Below are 16002 nucleotides of genomic sequence, written 5' to 3'. Positions count from 1 at the left end.
TATTTATTTATTTATTATGTATACAATATTCTGTCTGTGTGTATGCCCACAGGCCAGAGGAGGGCACCAGACCCCATTACAGATGGTTGTGAGCCACCATGTGGTTGCTGGGAATTGAACTCAGGACCTCTGGAAGAGCAGGCAATGCTCTTAACCTCTGAGCCATCTCTCCAGCCCCCCCTAAAGTTTATTTTTATATTACAAAGTACATTTTAAAATCTGAGACAGGTAGGAATTTGCAGAAAATCAGACTGCTGTTCTACTTAAACTGAACTGGACTTTTCATCCCATTTTGAAGGGTGACAAAATACTATTCCATATTTTCTCAACTTTGAGAAAGGAGAACCTGTGCTAGATTTCATCAGTGGTAATAATTCCACTCTGCTGTAAAGTGAGATCAAAAACCTTCTTTTGGTGGTTTCAGAACCTAAAAATTTCTTGGATTGATTGGTAAGGTGACTTAGTCAAAATCATATTACTAGCCGGGCGGTGGTGGCCACGCCTTTAATCCCAGCACTTGGGGGGCAGAGGCAGGTAGATCTCTCTGAATTAGAGGCCAGCCTGGTTTACAAGAGCTAGTTCCAGGACAGGAACCAAAAAGCTATGGAGAAACCCTGTCTTGAAAATTAAAAAAAAAAAAACAATTGTAGTACTAGACCACTATGATGAAGTTCTCTTACAAGTGCTAGAAACACTTTCTTTTTATCCAATATTTCTTAAACATTTCCTACCCCTTAAAAAGGACAATCAGATTATTGTTTACTTTTAATGATACTAGTTTGAACCAAGGGACTCATGTGCAAGGGGAGCCTTCTTTCTCACTGGCTGGCATCCCTTGTCTTGAGTCAATTTAGTTTCCTGTGTGTTACGGTTGACTTAATTCACAAAAATCTTCTTCCTATTAAGGTCAGTCTACACTAGAGGTTTAAAAATTTGAAGACCATTCATTGTTTTGCTTTGCTTTCTTATGTAGATATTTTAGTACCTACTTTAATAGTAATTTCTAGACAGACCATTGCTATATTTCTTGTTTATGCTATACAAATAATGAATTAGATTTGGTACATAAATAGGGAGGGCACTTGCAAACAATTTCTAAGAAGTTTGTTTGATAGCTTAATTCTTAAACATTAAGTTTTTTTTAATCTTAAATTGCTACAGTTTGATATTAAGGTTTTTAAAAATATTTTGTGTGTTTGTATATCAGAGAAAACCAATGTGAGTTAGTTCTCTTTTTTCCATATGAGTACCTGTCGTCCTCCTAGTCAGCAAATATTTCTACCTTGTGACACATCTCACTGTGTCCTTGGTGGAGACATAGTCTCCTGTATATAACCTAAGCTGACATTAAACACTCTTGGTTCAACCCCCTGAGTGCTGGCATGACCTTAACTTTCAGTTTTTTGTTTGTCTTTATATTTTTATTTTAAATTCAGGGTTTCCATATGTTAAATGCTATACCACTTAGATTTCTTAATAGGTTTTCTCCCTCCCACAATAAGTTTCTCCACCAACTCATTATGCCAGATCGAGCCAAGTTAGAAATGTATAACAAGAGGTGTACTGAGCAAAGCAGCTCCCAGGCAGGTTCTCCAGCTTTAGTGACCTAGGCCTGAGAAGTCATGCTCCCAAACTAAAGCAAGGAGATCTTATAGATTGTAGGCAAGGGGTGATGACATGTCCACCACACAAGCTGAGTTTGTGCCTATTATGGTCAAAGGTTAAGTGCTTAGGTGGGGACTTGACTTGCAACTTCAGGGGAGGAAGCTGTAATAGCTGCTAAGAATGCTGAGTTGGGGTTTTTGGTGCCTTTCCCTTGTCAGGAGACTCTGGGTGTGTGGGGGGTTTGGATTGGGCAGGTCGAGCATAGATGCTCTAATGGAACACCTATTTCTTATTTTGTGATAATTGTAATAGAAAATTCAGGCAAATGAAAAACCTGTCCTTATTTCAGAAAGATGTGAGATATTTCCCATATTTTGTTATGAGGAATTTAAGTCAGTAACTAGTAAAGTCTTGATAAATCAACTGCATGTGTAAGAATTAGTATTGCTGGCGGGAGGGCTGGTGGTGTAGCACACCTGTAATCCCAACACTTGGGAGTCAGAGGCAGGTGGAGCTCAGTGAGTGGAAGGTCAGAGAAACTGTCTCAGAAAAAAATGTTGGAGCATTTAAGTGCCTCTTGGAGGGGACCTAGTGTGGCTCTCAGCACTCACACTGCTTGTAACTCCAGCTCCAGAATATCCAGTGCCCTCTTCTGGACGTGAACAGAGTGCACATCCCCACATAGACAAAAAGTCATAAAATAAGTCTTAAGGAATTAGTGTTAGTCAAATAAATAGTATAGTTGATAGTAATTTGAAATGATGTCTACGCTAACATTTAGAAATATTTATTATGTATATGATATGTTGATTTTAGCACATGGTAGATATGAAGTGATATGGGAATGATCTTGGAGATAGGTAGCAAAGGTCTCTTTTAGAAGACTTGTAAGTTTATTAGATGGGAGATTAGTATGGATTAATTCTGTACTGTAACTTATTTTCTCTAGTTTCAACCCTGGATATTCAATCAAATTCATGTAGGACCTCAATAATTACTCCTTTGGAGTTTTTGTACTGAGACTTAGGCTTATTTTAGTAACTGTTCTAGAAGTTTTGCACTTCCAAATCTAAGATCTTGTCACAATTTTTCTATCTTTTGCTTGTATTATTCTGTTCATAAACTGTATTTCTTGGTCTGTAGGTTCCTTCTTAGAAAATACTGCAGTTGTGATACGTCATACATAGGATTTAATAAAATCTATTCTGTCTTTTGCAGAAATGTGGATTCCCAGATGGAGTGAAATAACAATACCACAGACATTGTTGAAGCATTTAGTAAGTCTTAATCTACTTGTTGGATTTGATTTTTAATTTTAAGTGTCACTAGATATTTTAAATGTCACTTACTGATTTGGAATTATAAGCTTTGTCAAAGCTGTAAACAGTGAAAGAAAATCCACAAAGTGGTTAAATGTGAAGTTTATTTCTAGAGACAATGATTACTTTATACTTGGTGGACTTGTAATTCATTATGTACATCAGGCTAACCTGGAACTCAGATCTGCTTGCTTCTACATCCTGAGTGCTGGGATTAAAGATGAGCCATCATGATGGGGTCAGGATATAAAACATTAAGACCAAGAAACCGTGGAACTTTTTTCTAACATCCTGGATTTGGGTGTCCCTTTGATTTTTGTAAAGGCCCTCTCCCTACCCCCAAGTATACCTGGACTGTTTATTCTGTTCATTTAGATACTGTGGTTGCTTTTCTATTACAGTTAGAGTTGAGAATACTTGTCTGAAATACAAGAGGATACTTTGCACTGAAAATGCACAGCCTAGAATGTTTATAGTTTGGTCTCCAAAGAAAGACTGTGGTTTTAGAGTCTATGCTACTTTTATGATGTAGAACACAAAAGCCCTTTGGTTCTCTCTTTACAATAGAAATTAGTTTTAATGGATATCAGTTGTAATTTATGATAAATTAACTGAATTTAAACTTCAAGACTAAAACTTTTGACTTATTGACATAGAAATTGCTATTTGATGCAAGATATGTTATAATTACCACTACTGTGAAGTAGGTTTTCTAATTCCAAACTTGTCAAGTAGTAGGAAAGAGTAAAATGAGAAGGGTGGTAAACCATCTTGAGTGAATTGCCCAAAGGATTTATTCATTAGCAACAAACCTTTAAGATAATTGTCTACTATTTATTTCATAGGAGTAAAATCTAGATTCCGAGTGACTTTTTTCCCATTATTGCTACTTGAGATAGCAGTGTTTGTTTTTCCTGAAGGAGAGTGAATAGACCCCAAATTTGCCTAGTGCACTATTTGCTAGTTTCCAGTGTGGTCATTCTTAGAGATTAGTTGCCTGGTACATGGTACCTACTCAGTAAATATTTGTTCATTTATTGGATTAGTGTAACTTTTATTAAACATTATCAACTCATACTTTGAGTCTAATGAAAGGCGAGATGAAATTCATTATTAAAATAAAAATGTTATTGATGTAAAATGTAGGTGTGGTTAAGAGCTAAAATTTTGGCACAGTAAAAATTACAATATGTATAGCCCTCCCACCATACTCAGTATCTTTATCTTGGCTTCATAATTAGATTGTAAAGCCATAGAAAAGATGACTTTTGCTTTATCACATTTGACCTCATCCTTTTATTAATGAAGACTGGCTAGTCTTTTTGAAATATTTTACTGCCAGTTTTAATATCTATGTTATTTAAGATTCAGATTTGTTAATCTATTTTGATGAGGATTCAATCTATTTTTTAAAATAAAATAAGAGAAACTAGATTTTACTCTTCAGGGCTTTCTTACATATATTAAAATTTAAAGACAAAGCAAAAGATAAAAATCAAGTCATAAGTGCTAGGTATATTTTGCATGACAGGAAAGATGAGTTTTTGTACTAAATTAATATTTTCTTTGTTTTCCTCCTTTAGTTGTAAAACAAGCATTTAGCTTTTGAAAAACTATAATTTCATTAATAGTAGCCCTATAGCCATTTATTAAAAATTAAGATCGCTAATTTTCTTTTTAAGTTTTTGCCCTCTGTATTTATTTTTGCTATTAAAACTGGTAAAGATATGATGGGCATGGTGGCAGAAACCTGTAATCTTAGTACTTGGGAGAACTGGCATCAGATGTTCAGGGTCATTCTTGGTCTCAATCTGAGGCTACTACATTGGATAGACTCTAAAAAATTAAAGCTAGTTGAAGTACAAGTACAGAACTGCTTTATTTTAGAAGAGTCATACTTATACGCCAGATGAGTCAGGGTTGTGTGAACTTATTTTTATAGCTAATTTGCTGAAGGAGAATTTGAAGAAATCCATACTCGATTTTCTGTCTCTCCAGTGGTTGGATTTCAGGAGATAATTTAATGATTACCTCGGTGACATAGAAACTTAGGTTTGCACAGGGAGTTTGCTTAGAATAAACATATATACTCAAGGAAGTACAAACTAGAAAATACCAATGTTAAGTTTGAATCTTTGATAGGAAACAAAAGTTCTAAGTCTGAGTGAGCATAGAGTTCTAGATCAAAGGAGTGCTTGTTCAAAATATCTATTAATTCACAAGTGGCTGTAGAATAAGGAATAGTTTGGTCATCAATACTTATGCTACATTGAAATATTTTCCCCAAATACAATACTAAAGGCAAAACTGTCTTTAAATAATTGATGCCATGATCCTATGTGTTCTCAAAGATATCCTTACTGTTGGACTGGAAAGTGTTCTGACTCTTTAGTTTGAGATTCTCATATGCTTTGATTACTGTAATCTAGTGGAATGATAGCCAGCCTTTTCTGAGATCATCTCATTTAATCTTCAGTAGTACCACAAGAGGTAGTCACTAGGATCTGCTGTTTTACACGTGAGGAGCTGTGATTTTGTTAACTTCATGCTCTTAAGTGCTCTTGTTTGAGACCTATTTTTCTGTCAAGTAAAATTTCCTTTGTTGGGCTAGAGAGATGGCTCAGTAGTTAAGAGCATTGCCTGCTCTTCCAAAGGTCCTGAGTTCAATTCCCAGCAACCACATGGTGGCTCACAACCATCTGTAATGAGATCTGGTGCCCTCTTCTGGCATAGACACAGACAGAATATTGTATACATAATAAATAAATATTAAAAAAACCACACTTCCTTTGTCCATTTAGTTCTTGTTAGTATTTGAAACTTTATGAATGTAAGTAGATTATTTCTTAAACCTTCACAGACCTTTGATATTTTATGAAATATGTTTGCTAATTAACAAAAATCTTGCTTTTGGCTTTGGATCATGGGCGCTTTGCATGAGTCCATATTGCTCATTGATTTACAGTGTTAAATAGTCTGTTTTCTCTTATAGTAGTTTCAGATTTACTTTTTCATTATTTGAAATACATCACCTGATGACATGACAACTATGGGAGTGCAGTTTCTGAGAAGTTTCCGAATGATAATGCCGTTATTGACATTTTGAGGCTATAGCCTACTCCAGCCTCAGCAGTCTTCTTGCCTCATCCTCTCCCGAGTGCTGGGATTTCATGTGGAAGCCACCATATCTGGCCTTTTCTTTTTTGTTTTTTTAAGGGTTTTTGTAGCAGAGGATGACTTTAATGTCTGTCCTTGATCTCCCAAATGCTGTGGTTACAGGCAGGAGCTGCCACCATGTCCAGTTTTATGGGGTTTTGGGATTCTCTTGCCCAGGGGTTTGTGTATGTTAGGCACACACTCTTTTTCCCCTTAAAAATTGTTTTAGAAATAAATTGTATTATCCAGTGGCAGAAAGATAGCGCTGAGTATTAATGTACAACATTGAATAACTTGCACCTGTAACTCATTAGTAATACATTGTTAGTGTCATTTTGTCAAAGATTATATCACTGTTTCATATAGTGCCTGACCATGCATTTTAACACATCAGATAGAAGACAATCTATGTTGTAATGAACTAAGCCGACATATAATTTATCATTTCTTTATTTAAAAAATTGTTTTTTTATGTGTATGGATTTTGCCTGCATGCTTGTCTGTGCACCACATGCAAGCCTGATCCCATAGGAGGCCAGAAGAGGAAATGTGTCCCCTGAGCCTGAAGTTACAGTAACAGGCTGAATATGGTACTGCGAATCAAACCTGGGCCCCAGAAGTGGAAAAAGTGCTCTTAACCACTGAGCATCTTTCTAGTCCCTGCAATTATTCTGTTTTTCATTTAGAGACTTGGTCTCACTGAGTGACCCTGAACTCCCTAAGTAGATAGGTAGGCCTCAGACTCAGCGGTCCTTCTGCCCCTCTGCCTCCCAAGTACTAGAAGTAAAAAGGTATGTGCGACCATACCCGGCCATTTCTTAATTTTAGGAAAAGAACAAGGCCAGTAGTATTTCATTGACTTGGGAATAGAAAAAAATTCTTTTTCATTTTAAGGAAGGGTTTGAGAAAGTTTCAAAAATCTACTAGAGAATAGTATCTTGATTTGGGGCTGGAGAGATGACTCAGTTAAGAATATCTTGATTTGATGATTACTGATGCTGTCATACTCCTTTAAAGAGTTGTTTTTTTATTTGGAGACACTTCTATCTTTTGATTATCTAGTTTATTAAGTATGTTTTATAATGTATGTATTAGAGAACATGGTTTTAGTTAGGGAGACAGGAAAATAGCCTAGAAGCAAACATGCATTCTGTTTCTAGTCACTGACTGTAGCTCTACAAATTGAACTGGAAAGTTATAGAACATACAGAGAAAATTAGGAAGGGACTGAAATGGTTTTGCTGGTTCAGAAGATGGCTCAACCTTTAAGTACCTAGCTACTACCTGCCTGTAATTCAAGGTGGAGATGCATCTTTAGAGGAAACTGACTAGCAACGTGATGAGCTTTGAGTTTGACTGAGAGATCCTGCTTGAACAAAATTAAGATGATTTCTCAACATCAGTATCAAACTCGGGCCCACACATGCATTTACACCATGTAAATATATGCCTTCTTAGAAAAATAGGCACACATACATAAAAACTGGGAAAAATTATTTTTCAATTTTTTTGTGAATATGATGATTCCAGATGTTTAGTAGTAAAATCACCTGGAGGCTCATTTCTCCCTCTAGTACAAATTATTTAAATAACAGATTAATTTTTCTAGAAGGAACATAAACTGTTTTGACAATGAAAGTATATTTTAGTTGTTTATAATTCAAAAAGCAATAGCGTTTCTGTTGCAAATTCCAAGTAAACTAAGCAGATGTTTCTAAATTTTTTTTGTAATTTTTTTCTTGTGGCTTCACATTTTATGCATTCTCAGATATGTAAATATAAAGGTGCATCTGTTTATATAGGTCATGTGTGTTATCTAAACAAAAGTAACATCTGTAAGACTTTAAAACTATGCCATGCAATCTTCTATTGCTTTTAAAAAAAACTCTTAAGACTCTTTATAAGTAGTTTTCTTTGAAGGAGCTTGGAAACTTTTGCATTGAAACAGTAGAATCCACAGTGTTTGTAATTTAGCTTCCCACCATTTTTAAATTTTAATCTTTGGCTTTAGTTTTCACATATATAAGAATTTGACCTTTGACTGCTATTTTTAATGGATACAAATATATTTGTGACAGGAGAAGCTACAAAATGTGCATTCACTGATTCTATTTCTGAGAGGTTAAGTTTTATCACAATAGTGAAGTAAAAGGATTTTACAGAATTAAAGATTTATATACAATGGGATATCTTCAAGGTGGGTAGAATTTTGTTTTGAAGAAATAAGATGATATTCCAACAGAATTTTTTTCTTCTAATTTTTTTATGAAGCATCCAGTCAGCTTGAAGAGTTTGAAATGGACTACTGAGAAATCAAGATGGCAGCCCACTATGGGGAATTGAGGAAAATGGATTAAAGCCTGAATGCTGTGATGTTATACAACCGACACAGGGTTCTTTTCATGTGGATTCCATGAAATGAACGATTCTTACCCAACACAAATGGACAGTGGGATTTCCTTTCTAAAGACTTCTTACATATTATGTACATTTTAACATCTGGAGAAGATGTTACATTTATTCAAATACTAGTTTGTATTCCTGGAATTTCTTACAATTTTGATCTGACTGACCTTATGGAATGTTAACTTCAATAAAATCTCTAAAACTTAAAGATTTCTCAGTTTGGCCCTTTTTTAAATTTTTTTTAAGTGGACGCTTTCATTAAATGTTCATTTCTCTATCATTTTGACCTTTATCGTTGCTTTTCATTAAAGTATATTGAATAAAGCTGGTAAAATGGAATGGTGTACTGAAGAATATTTTGTTTGGTTGGGATTTTTTATTTGCAAAGCTGTGTCAGTGTACCTGTGCTTAGTGGAATGACCTTTTTGTTAAAAAGCAATTTGGTTGGTGTTTTTTATTACAGGGTTTAAGTGAATGTCATTAAATTTGTTTGGGTCTTTTCAAAACATCTTGCATTTTAATCAGTGGGTAATAGGAACCTTAGAAGTATTATGAGATTACAATGAATTTACAAAACAAAGTACTTGTTGCCTACAGAGACTGAGACCCAGTATCTCAATTCTTGTTGATGGAAGTGACTCCGTTGACCTGTGTTTTTAAAGTATTATAAGTAAAACCTGGAATGCTCATCCTTAATATCTGAGTTACAGTGATGTTTGTATTGTCTAATATTAGATGTGTAATTTTTAGGACCTTTAGGGTATACACCAAAGGGTTTAATTTTTAATAGTATTGTAATGTACATATGAATAATACCTTGTTTCCCTTCAATCCATTTGGTGGTTTAAATGAACCACACTGTGCTTTAGATTACCCCATGGTTGGAATCAAATGCCAGGTTTTCATTTGCTGATCTTAGTTACTAACAGTTTTAGTAACTAATAGAAAGGAATGATGGTGAACTTTTTTTCGTTGACCATTGATTGTTTTCTCAGTATGGAGAACAAAGAACAAAAAAAAAAATCCATTGTTAATACAAAGTATCTTAGAATATACATCTATGGTTAATACACATGCAGTGTTAGTTGATGTGAAGTAGTTGGTTGGTCTTTGCTTAAATTGAAAAACGAGTTGGATTTTGATTGGAATGTAAAAATCGGTAGATTTGAAACTTCATTATGGATTTTACATTTATTTAGATTTAATATAAGTGCTTTTGGTTGTAAAGATCAAATGAATTACCGCCTTGATGAGTGACATGGATTTGACCAGTTACAGGGCTCTGTAAAGGGGTGCTTTGAGTTTTTATGGCACGCATGTGGTTACTTGTCTGCATGGAAAACAACACGTTGTTGCATTTTTAATTTGTTTCTATAGACCTTTCCACCTTCAGGGAGTTCGTCTTTGAAAGTTTGATTGGCTTTTAGATGTGATCTATTGTAAGTGACCTGTCATTGATGAAATATGAGTATACCTAGAATTTGATTTTAAATATGAGTGAGGTATTGGTATATACTAGTTCTTTGGTTTTGGAGTTGAGGTTGAGTTTTTGATTTAAAGGTGACCGTGGTTGGTGTATATTCTTGATTTTGTAGTTAATCATTTTGCCCAAATCAGTTAAAGTAAATATGTAACAAGTATGAGAATTTTTTGATGTATGGTGCATCCAAGGTTATATCATGGGTTAAAGAATTTTGATGATTGTTGAGAGGGTTGTACTAAGTTTTGCTCTACTGCAACTGAACACTAGGGAGGCGCTCTTGAGTTGTAAAAAATTACCCCTTCCAGTTGGGGTGGAAAATTCCCCTTTAAACTTAGTCTTTAGATGGTTTTTAGGGACAATAAAGAAGGCGAGAGTTCAGCTTAATTTATGGTATTGATGTTGCTTCTATTTGCAATCCATTTTACCCATGGGGGTGTTAATTTTTTAAAAGATTAGTACTTAAGCTGAGCTTTAGATTCTTAAAAATTATCCTTATTTCAAAATGGCTTGATAAAACACCACTTCCTGTCCAGGGAGGAAGTTATTTTAGCTCAAGGACTGAAATATTTAGCAGATCTTTAGACAAAAGGAACAAATTACATTTCTCTCTGGCTTAAAAAGGGTGCTTGAGCCAGAGGGGGTTAAGAAGCCCTTCCCCCTCCCCCTTATGAAGTGGTCTGGAGGGGCAGGGAGGTGTGGGGTTGGGGTCTTAAGGCTCCCTTGGATGGAGGATCTAGTTTTTTTTCTTTCTTTTTTTTTGGTGGAGATGAAGGGGTGGGTCTATGGTACATCACCTGAGTTGTGGGGTAAATGTAGAGAGTGTCAATCAAAGGCAGAGCTCTCAGAGCTGGGAAGGAGGCTCTAGATGGCGGCTGTGCCTTAGAGAGAGCGCGCTTTGCTCCCTGCTTCGCTTCACTTTACGCAACTTTCCCTAACTTTCGGGCACCCTCAGGGGGCCCCCGCAGCCCCCTGCCTCTTCTAGTGAGTTACCGGGGTCGATCCGAACCTTTTTTTGGGAGAAAAGCAGCGTTTAGGAGCTTTTTTTTCGTGCCTTGTTGGAAGAAGCTGCCGTATTGAGAGCCCAGGTCGTTGTTTTTTCCAGCTTAGAAGCCATGGCGCACCTCCATTTTTGTGCGCTCTCCTAATGAGGCTTTTTTCCCCTTCCGGACCTGTTTTAGTATTAATTACTGCTTTATTTTTGACAAGTCAACACATTTGGAGACTATTTAATTTACTTTTTGTTTTTTAACGGAGGATTTTGCGTTTTTTAATTATTTTGGCTCTGATATTTTTCTACTACTAGATAGGACTCTTGCTTTGGACATACTACATGGATCAGGTAAGTCCATGATAATTAGTGATAATTTTAAAGATTTTTATGTTGAAGTTGGCTTTATTTACTGTAAATAGGAGAAATTCCTGGATGACGCAATAAGATACAGAGATTGTTATTTGTATCCAGTGTGTTACTTTGAGAAACTTTCCTTATTGATAGTGATGCTTCTACCGTTCAGTTTATCCCCTACTTATTTTAAAAAGGAAAAATAGAAATATTTTTGTTTTTTTGGTGCTTACCGTTGTTGCATTACATGAATATCGCTAACATCGTCAGGACTTTGTTCCTGATAATAAAAACCACCCATAGAAGCTGGGACCTTACCTTTCTTTCAACTTTTGACAGTAAATACCTGGGCACAGGACTTCAAAGCAAACACTGATTCCCCCTCCCCCTTAATATTTAAGAATTAAAAGATGATGAGAAATAAGGACAAAAGCCAAGAGGAGGACAGTTCGCTACACAGCAATGCATCGAGGTATGAGCTATCAACTTTCTTTTCTTTTTTTTTTTTTTTTTTTTTTGGGGAAACCTCAGCTTACACTTGTTTACTTTGACAGACATAGATTGCTGTCTGTGTTATAAGAATTTCCTAACTTGCGTTGATTTTTTTTAAAGCGTGACCTTGAGATTGCTAACATGCCACACCCTGATTTTTTGGTAGCAATTTATGAAAGTTGAGTTGTGACTTAAGGCCTCTTACAGCATTCAGAAGGTAAGGTACTTTTGTACGGAGGGGCCTTTCCTAGAAACTGTAGTTTTTCTGTCAGTAAATTTTTAGTTTTTAGGTTTTTGTGCTGCAGAAAAATGACCTTGTCTGTTTAGCCATTGCTGCATTGCACCATTTTACATACAAGGCAGATTTTTTCTTTGAAGAATCTGGGATATTCAAACTTGTAACTGAGGGCCATAGAGGAGCCTTGTGGTAGTAAATTATAGTAAATAGACATTTGAGAAAGTTACATGAATGGAAAATGTATATTTAAAATCAGAATCACAAATGGGACCCTTTGACTGATGCCTTTCGTTTATATTTTTGATTGTTTCTTTGGATACACTTCCATTTCGGAAATTTTTATGACTTAACCAAAACCTTCCTTATATTTCCTGAAATCATTAAATCTGTAACACGCAAAAATCCTGGAATGCTATTAATATTAAGCTTTGTATTTGTTACTATGGCAATATAATTTTAGATTTTATGTTTTAAAATGCTCCAAGGTTTATTTTGTGTATTCATGTTAAGACAGTGATTTCAGGGTGGTAATTGTATTTTATCTTTACCTTTTAGTTTATGCTGCTTTAAATTTATCCATTTATTTTGACAGAGTCGTCTGGAATGTTTTCTCTTCTGAAGCTTTTATGTACTGTTTGTTCAAATAATGATTTGTCTCACATTCCTTGAAGTAGTTTATCAGCAACTGAAGTAATAAAACCTATAAGATATTTTTGTTGTATGACTATCTTAATTTTAAAAGCTAATGTGCATGCATTTCTGGATGTATTAAGAATTGTCATAATTTAAAATCATGTAACTAACAAGGATGTGATTGGTTATGTGTTCTTTTCCCAATTTTGATTTTACTTTATAATTCTGCATAAAATTATTTTCTAAATTAGCTTGTAAATTTGGAAAATTTGAATATGGTTATTACAAATGATGAATTTTGCATTCTACTTAAAGATACTTTGAGTCTTGATTTTAAAGATAATTTCCAAGGTCCCCTGCAAATTGAGTTGTTAGAAATTTGGATGCCTTTTGAGTTGCCTGTGTAATTATTGGGTTATATATAGGACAAACAGCTTCTAATGCAAAACTAGTTTTCTGGAAAGTAATAATTTGAAGCTATATAGAAAGTTCCAGATATATTTGAAAATTATGAAAGACCCAGTACTAAAGTTGTTACTCCCTTGAGTATAGATTTGCATATTCTCACCAGGGTTTTGGCTTTCTTATGCAGGTTTTTGGTTTCATTGATCAGACTGTGCTCTCTAACTCATTGCAAAGTGCTGTCTGTCTTTGAATACACTTTTACTTTTATCTGGAATATGGCTTGGGCATTGTCATGCATTTATTTGATTTCTTTAGTTAAAACAAGAAGCATATATTTAATGCTTTTGCCAACTATACTTTAAATCACATCATATACTTTATGAATTTCCAAATACTCTAGAATCGTAGGTGCTGTTACTCTTAAGTGATACACATTATTAATGCATGTACATAGTTATGACATCACTTCCTTTCAAAGATTGTAAAGTTTAAAGGATGTTTGTGTTGTTTTGGTACAGTAGACTGTTAATTCCAGTGAGCTGAAATTGAATTTGCCTGTGTACCTGGTTCCTGTGTTAATAGATTGCCTAAAGAGGCTAAATTTTTGAAGTACAGTGTTTAGGGAACATTACTAAAAATCACTTTTGCACCCTAATACTACAAGAGAGGAAAGGAATTGTTTTCAGGTCAAGCAAATTTTGGAATGAGAATCACTTGAGAAACAGGAATGAACACTACTTTTAAGTAAACTTTTTCCTGCATTGGAAACACGTGCTATAACTTTTACTATTGATATCTTGTATTCTTTTGAAGCTAATGCTTAATTCTAAAGTACTTTGTATATCATGATTTTTGGAGTTTAAAAATTAACTTTTTAGAATGTAATTTTAAACAATTCACATTTGTAAATTTCTAAATAAAAACAGTTTTAGTGATGGACATATAATGTATGCCATATACTTACCTAAGTTGTTATATCCAGGAGTGAAACTAGGGGGAAGAGAATGCACATGGAATCGTGTCCACACATTTCTGTGTTTTAGGCACTGCATTTATAAACTCACATTTAAATGTCTATCCAGAATCATCTGCCTTTGAGCCATAATTTGATATTTGGACGTGTGGGTAAAATCTTAACCTTTTAAAGAGCCTCTTACAAGAGCCTCTTAGCCGTGTAAGGCTGGGGATGGTTAGAAAAAGCTTATGCAGTCAGTGCTTGTGGACTGGATCAGGCAGTTTTCAGTGGCAGCCATTTTATGACTGATAATACTTATAAAAATCGGATTTTTAAGAAGGCTGGAAACAAATGAATCGAAATCCTAAATATCAGAAGATCCCTTTCCCCATGTTCCCATTGGTACTCTGATGATGAAATAAGGGGGCAGCTCGGTAGTTGGCGTAGGGAGCAGCTCTCGGAGGCTCTGGCATCTTGGTGCACGTCCAGCTCAGTCACAAAATGGCTGTTCCTTTGTGCCGCAGCGCTGACAGACATACTGCATTGCACTGTGTACTCGCCAAACAGCAGGAAGTTGCCGTGCCGAGTTCAAAGGCCGGCCGGCGCTGGCGGCGGTTGCTGATTGGCTGCCTCCGCGCCTGGCAACAGCAGGGTCAACGGCGCGCCGTGGGGCTGTCCCCACCCTCTGACGTCAGCCGTGCTGGGCGGGAGAACGCGCTGACGCGTGGCCTCGTGCGCCGGTCGACTGCTTCCTGTCCGGGCCCGGGTAGTGGCGGGGGCGGGGCCGAGGACGGGAATTTTGGTCGGGACTTTCCGGTGGGCGGCTTCTTTCCGGAACGATTTTGATCTTGCAGTCCTCAGGCCTGGCCTGTAGTTGTCCACCGCGCCCTGCGGTTGTTTTCCTGAGCCCATTCCTGGAATAGTTGTCCTCTTTTGGAGAAAAGACAGTGTAATCGTACATCTCCAAATAGAAGTCCGCTAGTTTTTTTTTTTTTTTAATTTTTAGTTTTCGTGGTTTCTTTTCCCTTTTTTTTTTTTTTTAATATTCCGGTGCGTTTTTTCTCCCGTTTATTTCCTTGTTCATTGTAAAGAGATTAGTGAGTTTCATTTTGTTCCATTGATTGAAAACAGTTCATTGTGAGTGGAATGTTTTCAATTGAAAGGCCTTAACGGGTGTTTAAGGTCTGTGTCACACATGGCTCATAAACCAAGTGAAGAGCGCTTGAGCTTGTCCCCGTGCATTTTTACTTGGTACCAAACAGTTTCTCAATTGACATTTGAGGAAGAAAAACTCAGGTCAGTATGTGTTTAGTGGTTTGTAAGAGTCTCAGTGGGTAGTTAAATGGAGAACGGCCTAGGTACTTTTAGTTGTGACTACAAGTGTCCGTGCATTAGGAAATACATTATTTTGTAGTGTCAGCAAACTACTAAAGAGTTAGTGGCGCTGGCTGAGATTCAAACTTTGCTTAGTTAGCAGAATTGCTTGTTAAGGCCTTAGAAATGCCTTGGCCCTAGCCTCCCTTTAGTTAGTTTCTGCTAAACAGACTTATGTGTTGCTCATTTCCTACCTTTTTGGAAACCCTTGGAAGAATTTGTTCTTAAAAATAGTTTACCAACTGCTGCTTGCAATTAAATCACAAGTAAGGAATTTAAAGTTGAAGGAAGAGCAGTCAGTACACTTCTGTATTGTTTCCTTACATATTCCAGTACATCTTAGGACTATTGAGTGCGGTATTCTTAGGAGATACTATTAAGAATTCAGTAGAACGGTGCTATAAAATAGGTGTGGGCACTGGATGTGGAGGCACACACTTCTCATTCAACACTTTGGCGTTAGTGGCAGAAACTGGCTGATCTCTGATTTCAAGGCCAGTCTGATCTGCAAACCTGGACAGCCAGGGCTGTCCGGTGAGACTTCTTCAGAAAGAAAAACTGAACCAATGGACTGTATGGGCGTGTTGAATGTTA

General features: G+C 36.1%; 1 protein-coding gene across 5 annotated transcripts in view; it reads left to right on the top strand.

Moving 5' to 3' along the window:
• Positions 1 to 16002, top strand: part of Chd2 (chromodomain helicase DNA binding protein 2) — a 128092-nt gene that overhangs the window by 7424 nt on the left and 104666 nt on the right. For 2 of the 5 annotated variants that reach the window (XM_050149142.1, XM_050149139.1), the window contains exon 1: positions 14875 to 15330. In XM_050149142.1, the coding sequence (XP_050005099.1) occupies positions 15230 to 15330 (101 nt within the window). In that variant the 5' untranslated portion in view covers positions 14875 to 15229. Of the gene's footprint in view, positions 1 to 2823; positions 2883 to 8351; positions 11309 to 11650; positions 11784 to 14874; positions 15331 to 16002 lie in introns of those variants that run through there. The other 3 variants (XM_050149141.1, XM_050149140.1, XM_050149143.1) reach the window with 3 other exon arrangements.

This window comes from Alexandromys fortis, unplaced genomic scaffold (assembly GCF_014885135.2).
Source record: "Alexandromys fortis isolate MF-2015 unplaced genomic scaffold, M_Fortis_MF-2015_v1.1 scaffold_67, whole genome shotgun sequence".
Lineage (NCBI taxonomy): Eukaryota > Metazoa > Chordata > Mammalia > Rodentia > Cricetidae > Alexandromys > Alexandromys fortis.
The sequence above is the reverse complement of the archived record's forward strand: the minus strand, read 5'-3'. Positions and strand labels throughout refer to the sequence as shown.